The following is a 19,853-nucleotide window of genomic DNA, read 5'->3' on the forward strand; positions in this document are numbered from 1 at the left end:
GTTGAGGAGTTTGATTATATTTGTGAAGTAAGAGGAAAGAGCTGGAAGAAGGAAGATGATGGAAGATATAAGGAGTGAAATGATGGTGGAAAGTCCTAGAGGATATAGGCTGAAATCAAGGACACAAATTAACCTTGAAGAAGTGAAGAGATTTCTTTTTCCCCCCAAAAAAGGAAACAAAGAAATGAAGGTGATTAATGGCACAGAGAATTTTTTATGATTGATTTATTATTATTTTTTAACATAAGTTTATTCTTAAATATATAGCAGGATCTAAGATAAGACTTACTTTAACTATAGTTGACAATAGATGCTACAACAGACAGGGAATCCAGATGTTTAAACAGGAGTGGAATTAAGGAACACCATTTGTCTCAGACACAAGAGACAGCTTACTTTTCGTCAAATTTCCTAATTCCGTCTACGGCCAGGGGGCCCTTCTCTGCAGCCTTTGCTTTTAGCTCCTTGAGTTTTTTCTGCCCCTCCTCTGTTTCTGCTTAAGTGCCTTATCTTCCTTGTATATTTCCTTGGCCTGCTTCTTGGGCTACTTCAGAAGCTTCTGCCATCCTTGTGGCCGTACATTGCACCTGCTGCCCCTTCAGAACAGAGACGTTTAGACAGTTGAAGGATAGTGGATAATCATCATGTTAGAGAAAAGGCAGCATTGGAGCCATCTACAGATTGGGAAAGTGATCAAGAGTAGATTAGATCGGTAGGAAATGATTGATATCCAAGCAGTATGGGTAGTCCAGTTGAAGTTGTTAAATAAGGTCAACTGTAGCTTTTGTTGCCTCAGTCCCTAAAATGAGCATGCTTTAAGAAACTGATGTCTGCCAGGATAAGAAGATGGAGACTCAAGAAACACAATTTTAATTTTTTTTTGTTTTTTTTTTTTTTGTGTGTGTGTAGGTCTCTCTAATTTTACAGCACCTAGTAAAAGTCCTTTGCCTTACCAGATTACTATCAATTTTTTTTATTACTGTTAATTTTAACATCAGTACACCAATCCCGATGAATCCATGGTGTTCAGTTGTCGTAGTCCTCCATAACTTATAATTGTTTAGCTCCCAGGAGATCTGAGGTGTGATTTCTTCCTTTTTTAACAGGGAAAAAAGTGCTCACTTTGGCAACATTTAACTAAGCAGGGGCAGGGAGAAAAGACTACCTTGTTAGACATTGGAAATGAAAACCTGGGGACTTTTTCTTACTGGGTACAGTGAAAAATTTACAGGGACCTTTTATAGAACAGACTGCCCCTTTAATTTGGTACTTTTAAAAAACTAGTTTATTTACTCTGCTAAATTACACCTGATTTTGCCACCAGAACATTATCTGTCATTACTTCTTGGCCCCAGAGAACAGTAGTAGAAAAAGTAAAAAGTAAATGAAGATTAGTTGTAGTGGAAGGATTGCTTGGGGCTAGGGGATAATGGATAATAATGAAGGAATTAAAGGACCTAGGGGAAGTAGTAGCCTCTGGTGGAGCCCAAGGGGGACTTGAAGGGAGCTGATGAACTATGAATTTAAGAGGGGGTTAAAAGTCATAATGAGAGTGAATCAAAGATAAAGTAGGAGGCAGGTAGGAGTAGAAGGCTGTAGAAGGAGTAGGTAGATTTGAAAATTAAAAGACCTAGGAAGCAAGAGCAATTCTAACCAACAAGGAAATTTAATGAGTTGTCGTATTTCCAAGTTGTCAGATAACTATGTTGAGAAACTGAGGCCAAGTTTTTAGAAGGGTAAACAGCATGGATGTTGAAATTTCCCAAGCTTTTTTTTTTTTTTTTTTTTAAAGATTTAATTTATTTATTTGACAGAGAGAGATGACAAGTAAGCAAAGCAGCAGGCGGGGGTGGGGGGGTGCAGGCTCCCCGCTGAGCAGAGAACCCCATTCGTGTCTCAATCCCAGGACCTTGAGATCATGACCTGAGCAGAAGGCAGAGGCTTAACCCACTGAGCCACCCAGGTGCCCCCAAAATTTCCCAAGTTTTTAATCCTCAACAAGAGAACCAGTTTTGCTACACCTTTGTAATAACAGATTTACCTCATGCCCTGAATGTTCCTACTTACTTACATATTCCTAAAACTTGACTAGCACTGAGGTACAAAGAGATTAAGTAACTGAGTTGCCTGGGTGGCTTAGTCTGTTAAATATCTGACTCTTGATTTTGGCTCAGATCATGATCTCAGGGTTGTGGGATAGAGCCCAGTGATGGGCTCCTTGCTGGGCATGGAGCCTGCTTAAGATTCTTTCTCCCTCTCTCTCTACCCCACCCCTACTCTCCCTCTCCTAAAAAGAAAGAAGTAACTTTTCTTTGGTCATGTAACTATAGAATTAGAGGGGCACCTGGGTGGCTCAGTTGGTTGAGCATCTGCCTTCGGCTCAGGTCATGATCTCCAGGTCCTGGGATTGAGTCGTATCTTAGTCTCCCAGCTTGGTGGGGAGTCTGCTTCTCCTTCTTCCTCTGCCTCTCCTCCTACTGTGCTCTCTCTATCTCTGTATCTCTCTGAAATGAATAAAACAAAAAATCTTAACAGCAGAGTCAGAGCTAGAAACCTTAGTTTCATAGTTTTGGTTCATTCTATCATTTGTTGTCTTTTAAAAAATATTGGTTCTTAAAAACATTAAGAACTAATTAGTAATCTATTAAAATAGTATGGGAGGCAATACTTAGAGTCTTAAAGAGGTATACTACTCAAAATGGGTTTGGAACTTGGCACCTAGGGGAGGTGTAGCAGTGTCAGAGCGGACTCTTCTTGCCTTCAGTTCATATTTTGGGGTGGCTTGGCCTTCTTGTAGGCAGTCAGCACTACCCAGGTAGTGGGTAGTGCTGACCTGGGTAGTGCTGACTGCCAATTACTGAACTGTTCTTCTATTCAAAGTAAGCATTTGAGGCACCCCCAAAGCAGTCTTGTTGTATCCTACTATTCACCCAGATCACCTGAGGATCTTATTAAAATCCAGTTCTGATATAGTGGGTGCTGGGAGTAGAGTGCAAGATTGTATATTTCTCACCTTTTTTTTCTTTTTTAAGATTTTATCTGTTATAGAGCATGCATCCAAGTGAGGGGAAGGGCAGAGGGAGAAGGGAGGGACAGGCTGACTTGGAGCCTGATGCAGGGCTGAATAAAGAATCTTAAGCAGGCTCCATGCAGGGCTCAGTTCCTATCACACAACCCCAAGAACATAAACTATGCCAAAACCAAGCAAATGAGCCATGCAGGTGCCCCAAGATTGTGCATTTCTAATAAGCTCTTACGTGTTACTTGCTTCTGTTCCAAAGACTACTTTGAGTAGAAAGGCCCTAAAGAACTTTAAGGCAACATAGTTTAAAAATGATTTAATTTTTTGTGCTGCCTCTCAATTTTAATTTCTTGAATTAAGTAGATTTTACTTTATTCAGTCTTATTTTGAAGGTCCAGTAGAGTATTAACACTGTGTAGTAGTTTGCTGCTTACCAAGTAGTAGATAGCAGTCTTAACTGAGGCATCTTCAAACCGGCTACATTCACTCTTTGCTTTCTAATTCATGGCAAGATCCCCCTGGGAAAAGGAACCAACTATATTTAGCTGGCCATAGTAGTGACTTTTCAATTTGACATTTCCTGTTGTTTTCCCCTTTCTTCTCTGTCCCTCAATTAATGCATTGGTTTGAAGAAATGATAACCTTTTTTTTTTTTTTAAGATTTTATTTATTTATTTGACAGAGAGAGAGAGGGAGAACACAAGTAGGCAGAGAGGCAGGCTGAGAAAGAGGAGGAACCAGGCTCCCCACTGAGCAGAGAGCCTGGTACAGGGCTCGATCCCAGAACCCTGAGATCATGACCTGATCCAAAGGCAGAGGCTTAACACACTGAGCCCACCCAGGCGCCCCAGAACAATAATTTTCAACATTTTGTATATCCGTTGCTGGGATGGAGAGAAAGCATCTTGTCTTTGGGATAAAAGTATTTCTTCTGCCAAAGAACAGTCAGCCCTATCCCCAAACTGAATATGTTAAGAGCCAATGGAAACCAGGAAAAGGATGGTGATATTAGCTGTGGTCATAATAAAATAAGGCCCTTCCTAAGACATTTGGATTTTGAGAATTTGATTCTGTTCTTGCTTATACAAGGCCTCCAAAGACTTTCTTGAAATCGGAATCACCTTACCTAATAGTTTTGAAGGCTCACAAGTGTTTCTGTGTGCTTTGGCAACCCCTCACTCTGTATCTGGGTGGGCTCTGAGGGTTGTATATAAGACTCTGCCCAAGGGCTATTTATGTATTTGGTAAAGCTGGCCAGAAATTTTAAGTTCTGGTCTACTTATTTTTGTTAAATTCAAAGAGCATTCGTTTTCCCTTCCCTTTCGCCTTTTCTTACTCAGAACAAACACAAATGGATCAGATGAGCCTGAGGATGCAGGGGCTGGTGAAAATAGGAAGGTCAATGGGAATAATTCTCCATCACTCTCAAATGGTGGTTTTAAACCTTCTAGGCCTCCAAGACCTTCACGACCACCTCCACCTACCCCACGTAGACCAGGTACGTATTCCAGCACTAGGGATGTAGCTGTCAATACTGTGATTGTAAATAATGTTCTGTTTGGGAATTGACCTCAGGTAAGTGTCAAGAGACCCTTTTAGGTCAGTTTTCTAGCTGTATTTTTACATTTAAGTTTTGGCCAAGAATGATCTTTCTATAGGTAGACTAATATGTGCCTTTTCCCTAAGTTTTTCCTCCAGGGTGAAGTTCTTGAGGGAAATGCTTTATTAAGAATGAAAAAGAAAAATGAGAACCATATTTGTATTATTAAAAGTATAGGCAATATAGAAAAGATAGCAACTTTTTGGCAGGGTTTATAATAGTGTGGACATAAGCATATCATATTGTCAAGGATCTGCTTGCTTATTTTCACTGTATCTTTTAAAAGACAGAAATGGCAAGTAACCCAATAATGCTAAATGATACTCACATTTTGAAGGAAAAATTATACAACAAATGAGCATATTTCATGTAGTGAAAATGTAAACATCTATAGGTAGAATACCCATTTTTCCCAATTACTCAGAATAGAATCTTTAGTATTTCCTTCTGTATGTAGATAGACAATATAAAATAATTAAACCAAACATTATTGGAAAAGTAAACTAGTTATCTACAAATCATTTTAGTAAAAAACTTTGTTTTTTATTATACATCTTCCCCCCTTTTTGGTAGAAAAATGTGTTAATAATATATTCCTAGCCTTTATGATCATATACTACTTGGTCAAAATATTGGTGACTTCCCTGAGGAATTGTTATGTCAAGTCTCTCTTGAAGACATAATATGTACTTTATAACAATTTGTAAGAATGCAGTAGCTGAACAGATCTTCTTTATTTTATAAACTAACATCAAAAAATTGGTCTTTGATCTGCAGGGTTTCGTAGAAAAGACAGTTTTAAAAAATATGAAAAATTAGAAAATGAACTTAAAGTACCAAAGGGTATTAGTGCTTTCCTTTTTATTTTTTTTTTTTTAAAGATTTTATTTATTTATTTGACAGAGAGAAATCACAAGTAGATGGAGAGGCAGGCAGAGAGAGAGAGAGGGAAGCAGGCTCCCTGCTGAGCAGAGAGCCCAATTCGGGCCTTGATCCCAGGACCCTGAGATCATGACCTGAGCCGAAGGCAGCGGCTTAACCCGCTGAGCCACCCAGGCGCCCCCTTTTTATTTTTTTAAGTAGCTTTTATTTCTTGTGGTATCATGAAATCAGAATTTGTATGTGGTTCATAATTAATAATGAGCCATTGGATAGATTGAACCTAAAAAGTTATTTAAAAAGTTTATTTAAGTAATTTTCACCTGCATATCCATATCTTTAAATTTTCTATTTGTCATCTATCTACCTTTTTATTTTTATTTTTATTTTTTAAAAAATTTATTTATTTGACAGACAGAGATCACAAGTAGGCAGAGAGAGGGGAAGCAGGCTCCCTGCCTAGCAGAGAGCCTGATGGCAGGGCTCGATCCCAGGACCCTGAGTCCATGACCTGAGCTGAAGGCAGAGGCTTTAACCCACTGAGCCACCCAGGCGCCACTACCTTTTTATTTTTTAAAGTTAAATTTCTATCCTGAATTTGGAATTCTGAAAATAAAAGTTTGTTGTTTTCCACAAATCTTTTATAGCATCTGTCAATGGTTCCCCATCTGCCACTTCTGAAAGTGATGGATCCAGTACAGGCTCTCTGCCACCAACAAATATAAATTCAAATACATCTGAAGGAGCAACATCTGGATTAATAATTCCTCTGACTATATCTGGAGGCTCAGGCCCTCGGCCATTAAATCCTGTACCTCAGGCTCCCCTACCACCTGGGTAAGTAACTGTTTTTGGTTACTATTTGTTTGTTTTAGGCCTCTGCATGTTCTTACTTATTAGGACAATAATACTGAACTCCGTTCTTTTAAAAAACCATCCTAAAGCAGTGTTGATTGATTTTGGATATGCTGTGTCTAGAGTCAAACTGAACCAAAAAAACCTCGCCACATTAGAAATCCATACCCTCCCATTCCGGGGCAAAGGTTTTCTGTTGTTTGTTTTGTTTTTTAAATTGAAGGACTTTGGACAATAGAAAGTTAACCAATGCAATGTAATAAAATAGACACCTAATTCGGATTACTTTCTCTTTGAAGGAGGAAAAAAACCCACTTTTTAAAATAAAATTTTTCCATCATAGAGTCATTATAGCAAAGTAATAATAATTTAAGAAACTGAGAAAATTCGTACTCATGACCCCATTTTAATCTCTACTAATTATTTTAAAAATTAATACTCTAGTAGTTTATGTACAAATATACATTGTGGCATTCAGTTAATCCAGAGCTTGGAATCTAATTAAAATTAATTGCTTGATAAATTAAGAAACCCTCATGGTGAAACTTCTGGGTGCTAAATGGATACTATTTGTGGGTAGTTGGGCCATTTTCCTTTTACGAAACCTACATGGGAAACCAAAATAGAAAATTATTTGTGCAAGGGATTAGCAAACAGAAACTTGTGCTCTCCAAAGTGATTGGTACTTCTAAATTGTGATGGTTCATTTCTGTCTTTTCTTTGGGAATTAACCCATCAAGGAGACTAGAATACCCAGACTGATTTTGTCTGTTAGACTGTACAGAGACACATCTGACAAAATCTTAGTCTGATTTCAGTTCTTCTAGAGCACACATAGTGTTTTGCCTTTCGGTTAGCTGAGTCTTTCTTCAGATTTCAAAACATTAATCACAGCATTTTTTTTCCCCACCAAGTCTTGCATATGCCATGATCAGATTGAGCTAGACTTTGTCTCCTGAGTGCATGTACCTCAAATCTCTTCAGAAATATAAGGCACCTCTTGAGCAGATATTGCTGCAGAGGTCTTATCCACTCTGTCATCCTCAGGATAACATTTTTTTACTTTATTCCTAACTTCTTTTGATACTTTCTTTAGATATTAACATGCTTTTTTGCCTTAATTCTGTAATATGATCGTATAAGAGAAGATAGCAAAGATAAGTGCTTTATCAGTTTTTTAAATTTTCTGTTTAAGTTGGGAGCAGAGAGTGGACCAGCATGGGCGAGTTTACTATGTAGATCATATTGAAAAAAGAACAACATGGGATAGACCAGAACCTCTACCTCCTGGGTAAGTACCTGAATTAAAGAAGAAGAAAAGTAATTTATTCAGAACTATAGATTATATCTGTACAGAATCTTCCCTATATTCCTACCTTTCCTCTTCCTTTCAGTCTTTTCCAAAGCTTCCACAAAGCATCCACTTTGTGTTGTGGTAGGTGCAAACTAGAAAGGAGAGAGAATTGATTGAACATGATGAATGATTTATTTTTATTCATTTCTGACCTAAAGATTCCATAGGTCTTGCTATTTCTGTATTTTCCTTTCTGTATTTTACCTGGCTCAAACCATAGGGTTTTAGAATTAGTTTCTTTAAGAGTAATTATTTTAATTTAATGGATTAATTTTAGTTAGTTTTAGATTTAGATTAATTTTAATAAATTAATTTAACTCATTAATTCTAATGTAACTGAATAAGAATTGTTATAGCCCCATCATATATATGAGATAAATTCCCTATTATATAAGAAACTTTAATATATAATATTGAAGTCATTGCAGAATAGTTGGGGAATTAAAGTCTGTATTAATGCATGATGTTAAGCATTTAACATTTACATTATAGAACATGGAAGAAAATATTTTTATTCAAGGGAAGTCAGTAGCAAACATGGGGAAATATTTACTCTTGCTGTAATCTCAAATATACACTTAAAAGGTACTGTTTTATTTACTAATTAGCAGACAGTATCCAGTGTTGGTGAGTTTGTAGAGGAACTTTATCACATAATATTGCTAGTGGTGGTATAAATTAGTTGCAATTCTTACAGAAAGTATATATAACTATAGTAATGCACATACCCTTAGTAATCCTGTCTAGGAAATTTATCCCAAAGAAGTAATGCAAAGGGAGAAAAAAAATTGATGTATTAAAGGTATTTATTATTTTACTATTTATAATAGAGAATATTGGAAATAACCACAAACAACAAAGTAGAAATCAACAAGTTATTGTTTTAATGTTTACTTAATATTATGAACCCATTTGAGGGGCACCTGGGTGGCTCAGTTAAGCAACGAGCTTTTGATTTAGGCTCAGGTCAAGATCTCAGGGTTGTAAGATCAAGCCCCATGTCAGGCTCCATGCTCAGTGGGGAGTCTGCTTGAGATTGTCTCTCTCCCTCTTCTGCCACCCCCTGTGTACTTTTCCTCTCTCTAAAATAAATTTTTTTTTAAAATACCATGCACCCATGATCAGTTGTAATTTTATGGGAAGAGTGCTTTTTGACATCTGTGAAAAGCTGTATGTACAATTCTGTCCCTTCCTATTAAGATTTCAACAGTCAAAAGAACATCGGAAAGAAAATGGGAGAACTTTTTTCTTAATTACTATTTGAGACTTAACCATTAAATAAGCATTGTATTTTTAAAACTTGATACATCTTAACTTTTAAGAAAAGAAATTTTTAAAAGCATTTCTTTCATGTTCACTTAATGACCATTTAAAAACATATAAAATAGAGTTCAGGTAAATCAAAAGTAATTTAAGGTAAAATCTTACCAAACCTGCACCAGGGCCAAGATAAAGTCCTGTTCAATTCATATCTGTATCACAAGTAATTACTGAATTAGGTTGTTTTTGTCCTGATTTAGCTGGGAACGTCGGGTTGACAACATGGGACGAATTTACTATGTTGACCATTTCACAAGAACAACAACGTGGCAGAGGCCAACATTGGAATCCGTCCGGAACTATGAACAGTGGCAGCTCCAACGTAGTCAGCTGCAAGGAGCAATGCAGCAGTTTAACCAGAGATTTATTTATGGGGTAAGCAGCCTGTTATACTATAAACTTAATAAGTATTTGTTTTTAACCTTTTTTTTTTTTTGCATATGAAATGTTAAGTACTAAAAGATAAGAGGGCACCCAGTTGTTGCTGTTGATATATACTATATTTATATCTTGTCTTGAGTATTCTGTGCATGTGATCTATTCTTACCTCTTCGAAAACTTCTTAAGTTCAACCTCCTTTGCTTTGTTAATGTCAAAAATAAAAAAGGCAGTTAGGACAACTTAAAATCCATGGACAAAAGGATAATAAAAATAAACCCAAGTGGTTTGAAGACAACTAAGACAGTTCTGAATTTAATGCTCCCTAGTTTGGCAGAATATTTGAAGGTTTGGCTCTAAGAGCACCTGACTATTAAGTGGTTATATAGAACTAGTGACAGAATTTAATCACTTTGTAACATGAAAGCACAGTTTACCTAATTAATTGGTGTGCTGGGAGACTAAGGAAATTTAATTCCTTATATGATTATGCTAACTATGTACTCTGGCTTCAAAACTATATTATCTTTGGTATGCAGATATTTCCTTTTAGAAATGGTTTAAGGTTGTACATATTTTTCTTCAGAGTAATACTGCAAAAATAGCTGTAAGTTCACCAAAATATATTAATGTTTTTTTAATGCAATCTTTGGTGCTAGGAATTTTATAGTCTCTCAAATCATAAAGTATTACAGATCCTTTCTCTGAGGAAAGGAAAATAGTCCTTGGAGAAATATGATTCTGGGGGCCAAACAAAAGGGATTTGTTTGAGCATTATGTAGAACTTAAAACCAAAGAAAGTAAGGTCTTCAAGAGTTCAGGAGAACTGACCTCCATTTTCATCTCTTCCCCTCCACCACCATTGGTATCATCCCTGTTAGAATACATCAGATTACATTTCTGTCCTCTCTGAGCATTATTTCCCCTTTTCTCCATACTTTTATCTATTTCTTGGATCTAATCACCATAACGGTTTCAGACACTGATTTAACCAAATTCTTCTTTATCACCAGCCTTCCCTTCACTACCTAGTTATGACTAAGATTCTTTCATATAACAGTTTTTCTTGCCACTTTCTATAGGCAGCAGTCATTATATTTCTTCCCAGTGGTTTTAGAAGTGAAATTAATTTGTCTCTTGCCTACCTGACCCTACCCTTTTTTTTTTTCCTATGCAGTTTTACATCTTCCCTTCTTTCTAAATTATAATAGCTTTGATATACCTGGCCAAATTTCTTCTAGGGTTGAATGCTAGTTTGCCTGCTTCTTTAAAGCTATTTTCCACATAGGTGTTCAGTGGAAAGAACATGGGCTTTGGAGTCAGACACATCTGGGCTTGAGTCCTGATAACACAGTTAATTTCTCTATATGACTTTGAGAAAGTCACTTAACCTCATCAGGGCTCTTTTACTTTATCTGTTTAACAAAATTTCCTGAGAGGAATTTTTTTGAGGATTCTATAAAATAAAGTTCCTAATATGTTTGGCACATATTTTTGGATGGATAGAAATGTTAGTTTTCATTCCCTCATAGTTTTCATTCCCACATTGTAAATGTGCTCTTTTTCTTAATTTTTCAGTACATCATCTTTAAATCTTTTTTATTTATTTATTTATTTATTTATTTGAGAGAGAGAGAGAGAGAGAGAGAGCATGAGAGGGGAGAAGGTCAGAGGGAGAAGCAGACTCCCCATGGAGCTGGGAGCCCGATGCGGGACTCGATCCCGGAACTCCGGGATCATGACCTGAGCCGAAGGCAGTCGCTCAACCAACTGAGCCACCCAGGCGCCCCATTCAGTACATCATCTTTAAAACATTGTTTTGAAACACTGGTTTAGCATGTATTTCCAGGGCACCAGCAGTATATATTGCTTCATTGTAAACTTTACCAATTTGATACTCAGAGTCTTTGGAACCTCCTTTGAATTGCAGCCTTTTACCTAATTGTCCATGGTTTTTGTTGTTTTGTTTTATTTTTTATACTCTTATCCAAAAATAATCGGACCACTTTTTAAAATTCTTCCACTTTGTTCTTGTTATAGAATGTATTTTAAATCATAATTTAAACAGCCTATTTTAGTTACCTTTAAAATAGCTGGCAGTATTAACGGAATTAATGAATTAAGCATTCTTTTTTTTTTTAATATTTTATTTATTTATTTGACAGAGATCACAGGTAGGCAGAGAGGCAGACAGAGAGAGAGAAAGAAGCAGGCTCCCCGCTGAGCAGAGAGCCCAATGTGGGGCTCAATCCCAGGACCCTGGGATCATGACCCGAGCTGAAGGCAGAGGCTTTAACCCACCCAGGTGCCACCCAGGTGCCCCTATGAATTAAGCATTCTTAACTATCAGCTGCTTAAAAAGTGATGGGGTGGTGGCGTATTGCTAAGAAAGTCTATTTTATAAAGTGGTCTTTGTTTTCCTGGTTATAGGTCAGTAGACTCTCATACACCTAGCTTTTTTTTTCCTCCTTAAGTGGGCTCCACACCCAACGTGGGGCTTGAACTCACAATCCCAAGATCAAGAGTCACATGCTCTACTGACCGAGCCAGCCAAACACCTCTACACCTAACATTTTTAGCCTCAGAATGGAAATGGTTGATGTTGGGACACTGTAATTGCTCTTCCTGGCCAATGGCTTCAATGTGTATGTCCCCAATTTACTTAACCAGGGAAGAGCCTTGGATCTTGGGCTTGGGCCTTAGAAAATTACCCCAATAGTTTGTTATATGCCAGACTTTTCAGACCTGTTCCATAACCAGTATTCAAACCTTTTTATAAGTGTTTATCCCTGGTCTCTCTGCTCTCAGTGCTTTTCATAATTATGTCTGTCAGGAGGAGCAAGGCCAGTTTTGTTTTTGTTTTTGTTTTTGTTTTTTAAAGATTTTATTTATTTATCAGAGAGAGAGGGGGGCAGAGAGCAAGCACAGGCAGACAGAATGGCAGGCAGAGGCAGAGGGAGAAGCAGGCTCCCTGCTGAGCAAGAAGCCCAATGTGGGACTCGATCCCAGGACGCTGGGATCATGACCTGAGCCGAAGGCAGCTGCCCAACCAACTGAGCCACCCAGGCGTCCCAACAAGGCCAGTTCTTGATAGGTCTGTCTTCCAAGAGTTGTTTAATCAGAGATAGAATGTCATATCCTTTAAAACTTTCTTTCTTTTTTTTTTTTTATCAGAGAGAGAGAAGGAGAGAGAGCGAACACAGGCAGACAGAATGGCAGGCAGAGGCAGAGGGAGAAGCAGGCTCCCTGCCGAGCAAGGAGCCCGATATGGGACTCGATCCCAGGACGCTGGGATCATGACCTGAGCCGAAGGCAGCTGCTTAACCAACTGAGCCACCCAGGCGTCCCTCCTTTAAAACTTTCAATCATTTACCCAGTTTCTGTAATAAGTCAGTGACGTGGGAAAAAAACACCCAGAGACAGTAGGGGGAACTGCTATAGATTGAGACTTGAGACTCAACCAAGTGTAATGTGAGGACTTTGAATTTTGACTTGAATGAATAATCATAGGCATTTAATTAGTGACCAGATATTAGATGATAAAATTAACATAGATTCTTTGCTAGGTATGCTTAACAATGTTGTGGTTATAGAAGATGTCCACAAATTTTAGAAAGACATGCTAAAATATATAGGGGTGAAATAACTAAATGATTCAGCAAAGAAGAGGGGAAAAAAATTTGGCAAAGTCTTAATACTTGTTGAGTCTTGGTGCTGGGTACATAGGGTTTACTTTCCTTATTTTTTTTTAATATTTTTTCCATTAATAATTTTTCTTTTAAAAACAGAAAATGGGGCACCTGGGTGGCTCAGTTGGTTAAACAATTGCCTTTGGCTCAGGTCATAATCATGGAGTCCTGGGATGGAGTCCCACATCAGGCTTCCTGCTTGGTGGGGAGTCTGCTTCTCCCTCTGACCCTACTCCGTTTCATGCTTTCTCTCTCTTTCTCTCTCTCAAATAAATAGATAAAATCTTTAAAAAAAAAAAAAAAAGCAGTTAGAATCTATTATTTACTCATTTTATCTTACTAAAGGGGAAAGGGTTTAACCAAATCTTCCCGAGAGACCACATGTTATCTCCACTTTATTATACATTTAAACCAGAACATACCCATTAACCCTACATGGTCACTATGACCTTTGCTTCTCTTATTTTAATGGTTGAAAATGGTTTCCTTTTTTCTAACCAGACTTTTGTCTCTACCAATGTGGTCATTAGAAATAGAAGTTTAAGAAATCTTCTTTATAGATCTGTATTTATCGACTCTTTACAACTGAAATTCTTTTCTTTTCCTCATCTGATAGCCTCTTCTTCCTACTCCAAAGGGTTGTGGAAAGCAACCCTTTCCACAATATTTGTATATACCCCATGTTTTGTATATGCTGCTTCTTTTTGAGTTAGAAATACAAGGTTAGTCTCAGCCATCGGGTGACTCTGAGTACTGTGGTTTATAAATGACTCTTTGGGGATTTATGTATTTCTCTAATTTACTGAGTTGTGGCTGAAGAAGAAAATGATCTTTTGAGGATAAGGATTACATATTTGTAATATTTGAATTTCACATAATTTCAAGCATTAATGTTTACAAAGATTTTTTTTTTTCCCTCCAGAGCGTATTGGCATATATCCATTAACTGTGTGACATATCTCTAAGACGTGAACTCTGTAAAAGTGTGTTACATTGCACATGACCAGGGAAGACTGGTAACCACCAGAGCTCAAAACCCTTGCTTTCAAGGTTCTAATTAGGTTGTTCATTATTTCACCTTTTTCTTGATGATGTTGTTATTCTTTTTAGAATCAAGATTTGTTTACTACATCACAAAATAAAGAATTTGATCCCCTTGGTCCCCTGCCACCTGGATGGGGTAAGTCCTGTGATTTTTTTCATTGCATTTGTCATTTTAAAAATCAGGTATTAATGGATAATAGCCTGCTCTTGCTTGGGTGAATATCTGGGAAGTTTTTGGGGTGTGTCAGTTCAATTCAGAGAGCTAAACAGGTATCAAATTTCCCAGAAGTTCTAAGTTGATTGTCTTATTACAATTAATTTTTACTGGAATTCAAAGTTAATTTACTCTTTTAAAGTTTAAAAATATTTTGGGCATTTAGCAATAAAAAGAAATGGATGGTTAATACACAGAACATTCTGAATGGACCTCAAGGCGATTATGTATAGTGAAAAAAAGTCCATCTTAAAAGATTATATACCGTATGATTCAGTTTATGTAATATAGTCAAAATGACAAAATTAGAGAAATGGAAAACAGATTAGTAGTTGCTAGGAGACAGAGCTAGTGGCAGGTGGGTGCAAATACAAGAGGTAATATAAGTAGTTCTTGTGTGGCGGTGAAGTAGTACTATGTCTTTGCCATGGTAGTGATTATACAAATCTACACATATGGGATAAAAGTGCATAGATTATACATTCACATTAATGAATTTAGCTTAAAATTTGGTGAAAATTAAATAAAGTCTGTAGTTAACAGTAATATACCAGTGTCACTTTCCTGATTTCATTATTGTACTATGGCTATATAAGATATTACCATTGGGGGAAACTGGTGAAGGGTACATTAGATTCTTAGAATAATTTTGGAACATCCTGTAATGATTATTTCAAAATTAAAAGCTTAAATATTTTTACCACATTTGTGCTTCTAAAACACTGTTCATAGTTTGGTTGAGTTGATGTAATTTTGAAACTACAGTGGAAGGGGAACATGTTAGGGTAGGACTTTGTACTTGGGTATGTTTTGTTGTTGAGTACATTTATCTTAGTATTAAAATTCTATAAATAGATTTTACGTACCCTACCAGATTTTTGTTTTATAGTAATATGTGAATCCTAGCACAGTAGCAAGTTTTCAGAATAAACAGCAATATAGAAGTAGTTTTGTATGGATGTCAAAGAGAGTATAGAAAGAAAGAAACATGGGGTACCTGGGTGGCTCAATGGGTTTGAGCCTCTGCCTTCGGCTCAGGTCATGACCTCAGGGTCCTAGGATCGAGCCCCGCATCAGGCTCTCTGCTCAACGGGGAGCCTGCTTCCCCCTCTCTATCTGCCTGCCTCTCTGCCTACTTGTGATCTCTCTCTATCAAATAAATAAATCTTTAAAAAAAGAAAGAAAGAAAGAAAGAAAGAAACAGCTAAGTAAAGCCAGCCATGGAACTAGTTGAAGTTTTGTCTTCAAGAGTGCAAATATTTCATAACTTGGGGGTAAAATCAGAAAATGATGTTTCTAGATAGTCTGAGAGGCCTTGGTACCAAGATAGATTGCTCTAGCATTACTTTATTGAGGAATGGAGAAAAATTGATGTGTCCAGGTCACATGAATCTGGGCAGTATATGATACTGGACATAAAGTTTGCCTTTGAGGAGTCCCATTGCCCTTTGGTTATTTATCCTTAACACTCTGTGAGACAAAGAGGTTAAAAACATGATAAGTAATACTTAACAATTGTTATTGTTATTAGCATGTAATAAAGGGAGGGCATTTGAAAGTGAATTGTGAATTTCTGTCTTCACCAAAGCTTGGTAATGTGATAAGGAGTCTTCTGTGTTAGAGTCAGAGGAGAATGCATGGTTGGTATGAAGTAACTTTAGAAAAGGGAATGTTGCCTTTATATAAAGCATATTGAACCAGGCCTGTCAGATTGCTTTTACTACACATGGATGGTTTTCCCAGCTTTATTTCTAGAATTGTTGTATGTCTGTATTACAGAGGAGAAATTAATACAATTAAAGGATGAATGTGAAGGTCATGTATTATTCTCTTAATGACCAGTGAGTGACCAGGTAGCTTTGTCAGAAACATGGACCTTCTCCAGACCAGTTATAGGAAAAAATTACCGCTTGCTCATTAGAAGTATGAATTGTAGGCTGTGTTGCCTTTATGCAAAAAAGCTTTTCCCGGTACTTGGATGACTCAGTCTCAAGTGTCTGCCTTCAGCCAAGGTCATGATTCCAGGGTCTTTGGATGGAGTCCTGCATCAGCCTCCCTGCTCAGTGGGGAGTCTGCTTCTCCCGTTCCCCCTGCCCCTCTGCCCTGCTTGTGCTGTCTCTTTCTCACTCTATCTCAAATAAAATCTTTAAAAAAAATTTTTTTTAATTAAAAAATATTCCTGCAAGCTCTGGTGCCTTCTGTATTTATTATTATTTACACATATAAATATATATTATAAATATATTTATTAGTTAGTTATAATTAATATTTATTTGTTATTATAAATAATAATTTATTACTATTAGGATCTTTCTCTTTTTTCCTAACATTAGCCAACAACTCTTCCCTGAAATATTGCCTCTAAAGACCCAATCCCAGCTTACCCATGTTATGAGATTCTTTCCTTATTTTACATTCTGCTTATTTTTAGGTTTCACACTTCTGAAGTTGAAATGTACACCCCTTCCTGAATGAGTTTATGATTACCCTGTTACTTAGACTAAGCACTGCTTTATGACTCTCTGCCTTTGGGGCACATGTCTTGTTTGTGGAACCAGTGACAACACTGGTACTGTTACAGACAAAACCCTACCTGACATGTCTTCAGGATTTACCCAGGAAATAAACCCCCAATTCATAGCACGTGTTTACATTCTGAAATAGACAGCATTATTTTTGTGACACAGTATGTTATTTATTTATGAATGAATCAATGAGAAGGCTTTATGTGGGGCTTGAACTCACAACCCCGAGATTGAGACCTGAGCTGAGACCAAGACTCAGATACTTAACCGATCTAGCCACCCGGATGCCCCTCCTTTCAGGCTTTATATGCTAGGGCTAGGACTAGACATTACCACCTCACAAGCTGACAGTGAAGAATTTTTAATACATACAAACTAAAGAGGCTGGAGAACAAAAAGTGTTTTTGGTTCAACAGTGTAGTCTAATAGGGCTTTGTATACCTGGTTTTACCCATCAAGTATAAAAATATTTTCTCCTTTTGAGAGTTGCTGTGAAAGAATACATAGAACAGCAAGAAGTTTTTACTGTTTTATTCATCAAGTCAGGAAGGGCTCTGATCTGCATTCCCTTTGCTCTTCAGTAATCTCAGTATTGTTTATCATGTGACTTTTTTCAATAAAAATCAGCTCTATAGTCACAGTACTTCCTCTCCTTAAAAGCAGATGAGCCTTCAGTTTGCAAGTGCACCCACCTTTTGAAATTTTGTTTCTCACAGCTTCTTTCAAGAAATGTTGGTATCAGCAGTATATACTTAGAACATACATAGAAAAGAAGTTTTCTATTGAATTTATCCAGCTTCATGTTAACTTTTGAAGAGAAAATCTCTGGCCCTGAAGTATGAACTTACAGATATGCACTTGGTATTATTTTTAGATAATAAAAATTACTTGGATAGAAAAAAATCAGTTTCTGCAAATATATTTTAAAATTTTAAATTTAATGTGACTGCCCAGAATATTAACTAACATTATTACGTAGCTGTAGCACTGTGGATGCTTCTTTTTACCTCAGAAACAGACTTAAAGTTGGTTACTTTTCACACTCAAGATGCCATGACCAGTGAAGCCAGTGTTAATATTCACAATGTGTCACAAAATGCAGAATCCCATTTATCTGTATGTTACACATACTTGGGGTTCTCTTTCCATTATGGCTCAAGTGATGTAAATAGTTGAGATGTTAGGATGGGGTTCAGGATACTTGCCAGTATATCCATTCTAAGCTCCCATATTACCACTATACTCTAAATAATGGAATTAGTGCTGGAGATAACAGTTGAAAGTTACCAAATACTAACTTGACATGGCTATATAATTTGGCTCAAGACTTGTCCTGCAGTAGCTTGCTCAGAGAAAGATCCAAAGGATCTAAATAAATGTTTTTTGAAAAATAGCTACCAACTTTTCAAACCGTAAGGGATAAAAAAACAAAAACAAACTTGATCAGCTTGGAATTAACCTTAAAATTTTATTTGAAATTGCTAATTTTTAGAAACTATCCTTTTAAAAATATTGGAATCCATTCTATATTCTCCATTACTTCACTTACCTCATTGTGAAACATCTAAAAAAAATTCAGGTATAGAAATTATCTTTCGAAGAAGAATTACTTGGTAATGGAATAGAGAATTCAGTGGTTTAAAACAACAAACTTAATATTAAAATTTAAAGGACTGACTCTTCTTTTATTAAAAGAGAAAATGATATCTACATGTCTCCTAAACCTTACTGAGAAAGCTCAGGAATTCAGGGGAAATTGTGTAGAATGGGAATAAGAAAACAAGGAGAATTCTAAAGCAAGAGGTAGATGGAGGAAAGAAGCTGCAGTTTCAAAGGCAGTAAACTAAAGAACTGAGCCTTTTGCCCACCCTTTGTATAAAAGGTTACTTTAGATATTTAAGATTTGGGAACTGAGTATATTAGGGAAGAGGATATATTTTGAAACAGTGTCTTCTCTAGTTGAATAATACCTAGCATATAGCAAAGAAACAAGTTGTATCCCTCCCCCCATTGTATTTTAAGAAAGGAGGTGATGTGGTATGCCAAAAATGGCTGAAAGAGACCTGACTTTCCATCCTGTCATTATTACTCAATTCTGAGATTTGGGGCAGATCACTTAACCTGTCCAAGTTTCCCTATCATGAAGATGAAATGAAACTATCTACTCCTGGGACTAATATTAAAGATAAAATGAGGTCATGTATGAAAAGTTAAAATGTTAATTATTCTTGCTGCCTTTGGTTAGATTGAACAAAAAGGTCCTGTAGGCAGGACATTGTGAATTAAGTCTGTTTAGCTTCTAAAATGTAATGATATTTTAATAGCTCTAGCAGGTATATGAATTTAAAAGTGAAAGAATAAGTCAAACCTCTTAAAGTTGTGATTTAGAAGCTATAAAAATCAGTGCAATAAGAAATGGGAAAATTCAGCACATTTTATTTTAGTTTGTGGAAGAAGACAATGCCAACCCTAATGCTTTGCCTTTTTTTTTTCTTTCTTTAAGAGAAGAGAACAGACAGCAATGGTAGAGTATATTTTGTCAACCACAACACTCGTATCACACAGTGGGAAGATCCCAGAAGTCAAGGGTAAGAAACTTTCGGTTACTAGTATATAGATAATCTCATGAAGATTGTACCCTATTTCTGACTCAGTTACGGAAAAAATCAAGTTACTGGTTCTTCCCCCAAAGTCCTTAAACATTACTCACCCATATACTTTAGAAAGAGAAAAAAATTACACTGTTATTATTGTATATAAAAGATGTGGGTTTCTTGAGAGTATAGGAAAAAAGTCATTGGTTCATACAAATATACTATGTATTTAAAAATTCCTATTTATTATTAGTAAGTCCAAATTAATAGCTCTAACACAGGTTTTGCAACCTGAGATCACTAGAGAAAATTCAGGGGATACGTGGCTTAAGAGGGAATAAACACAGATTCAGTTATATTAACTTTTACCTGAAATCGA

At 36.6% G+C, this 19,853-nt stretch overlaps 1 protein-coding gene across 20 annotated transcripts in view; it reads left to right on the forward strand.

The window, feature by feature from the left end:
• The window catches only part of ITCH (itchy E3 ubiquitin protein ligase), a 131,075-nt gene that overhangs the window by 78,815 nt on the left and 32,407 nt on the right, over positions 1 to 19,853 (forward strand). For 12 of the 20 annotated variants that reach the window (XM_082746043.1, XM_082746041.1, XM_082746044.1 and 9 more), the window contains 6 exons: positions 4,363 to 4,520; positions 6,149 to 6,338; positions 7,552 to 7,647; positions 9,231 to 9,405; positions 14,208 to 14,277; positions 19,384 to 19,468. In XM_082746043.1, the coding sequence (XP_082602169.1) occupies positions 4,363 to 4,520; positions 6,149 to 6,338; positions 7,552 to 7,647; positions 9,231 to 9,405; positions 14,208 to 14,277; positions 19,384 to 19,468 (774 nt within the window). The remainder of the gene's footprint in view (positions 1 to 4,362; positions 4,521 to 6,148; positions 6,339 to 7,551; positions 7,648 to 9,230; positions 9,406 to 14,207; positions 14,278 to 19,383; positions 19,469 to 19,853) is intronic. The other 8 variants (XM_082746036.1, XM_082746028.1, XM_082746030.1 and 5 more) reach the window with 1 other exon arrangement.

Source organism: Mustela nivalis (genome assembly GCF_964662115.1).
Source record: "Mustela nivalis genome assembly, chromosome: 8".
Classification (NCBI taxonomy): domain Eukaryota; kingdom Metazoa; phylum Chordata; class Mammalia; order Carnivora; family Mustelidae; genus Mustela; species Mustela nivalis.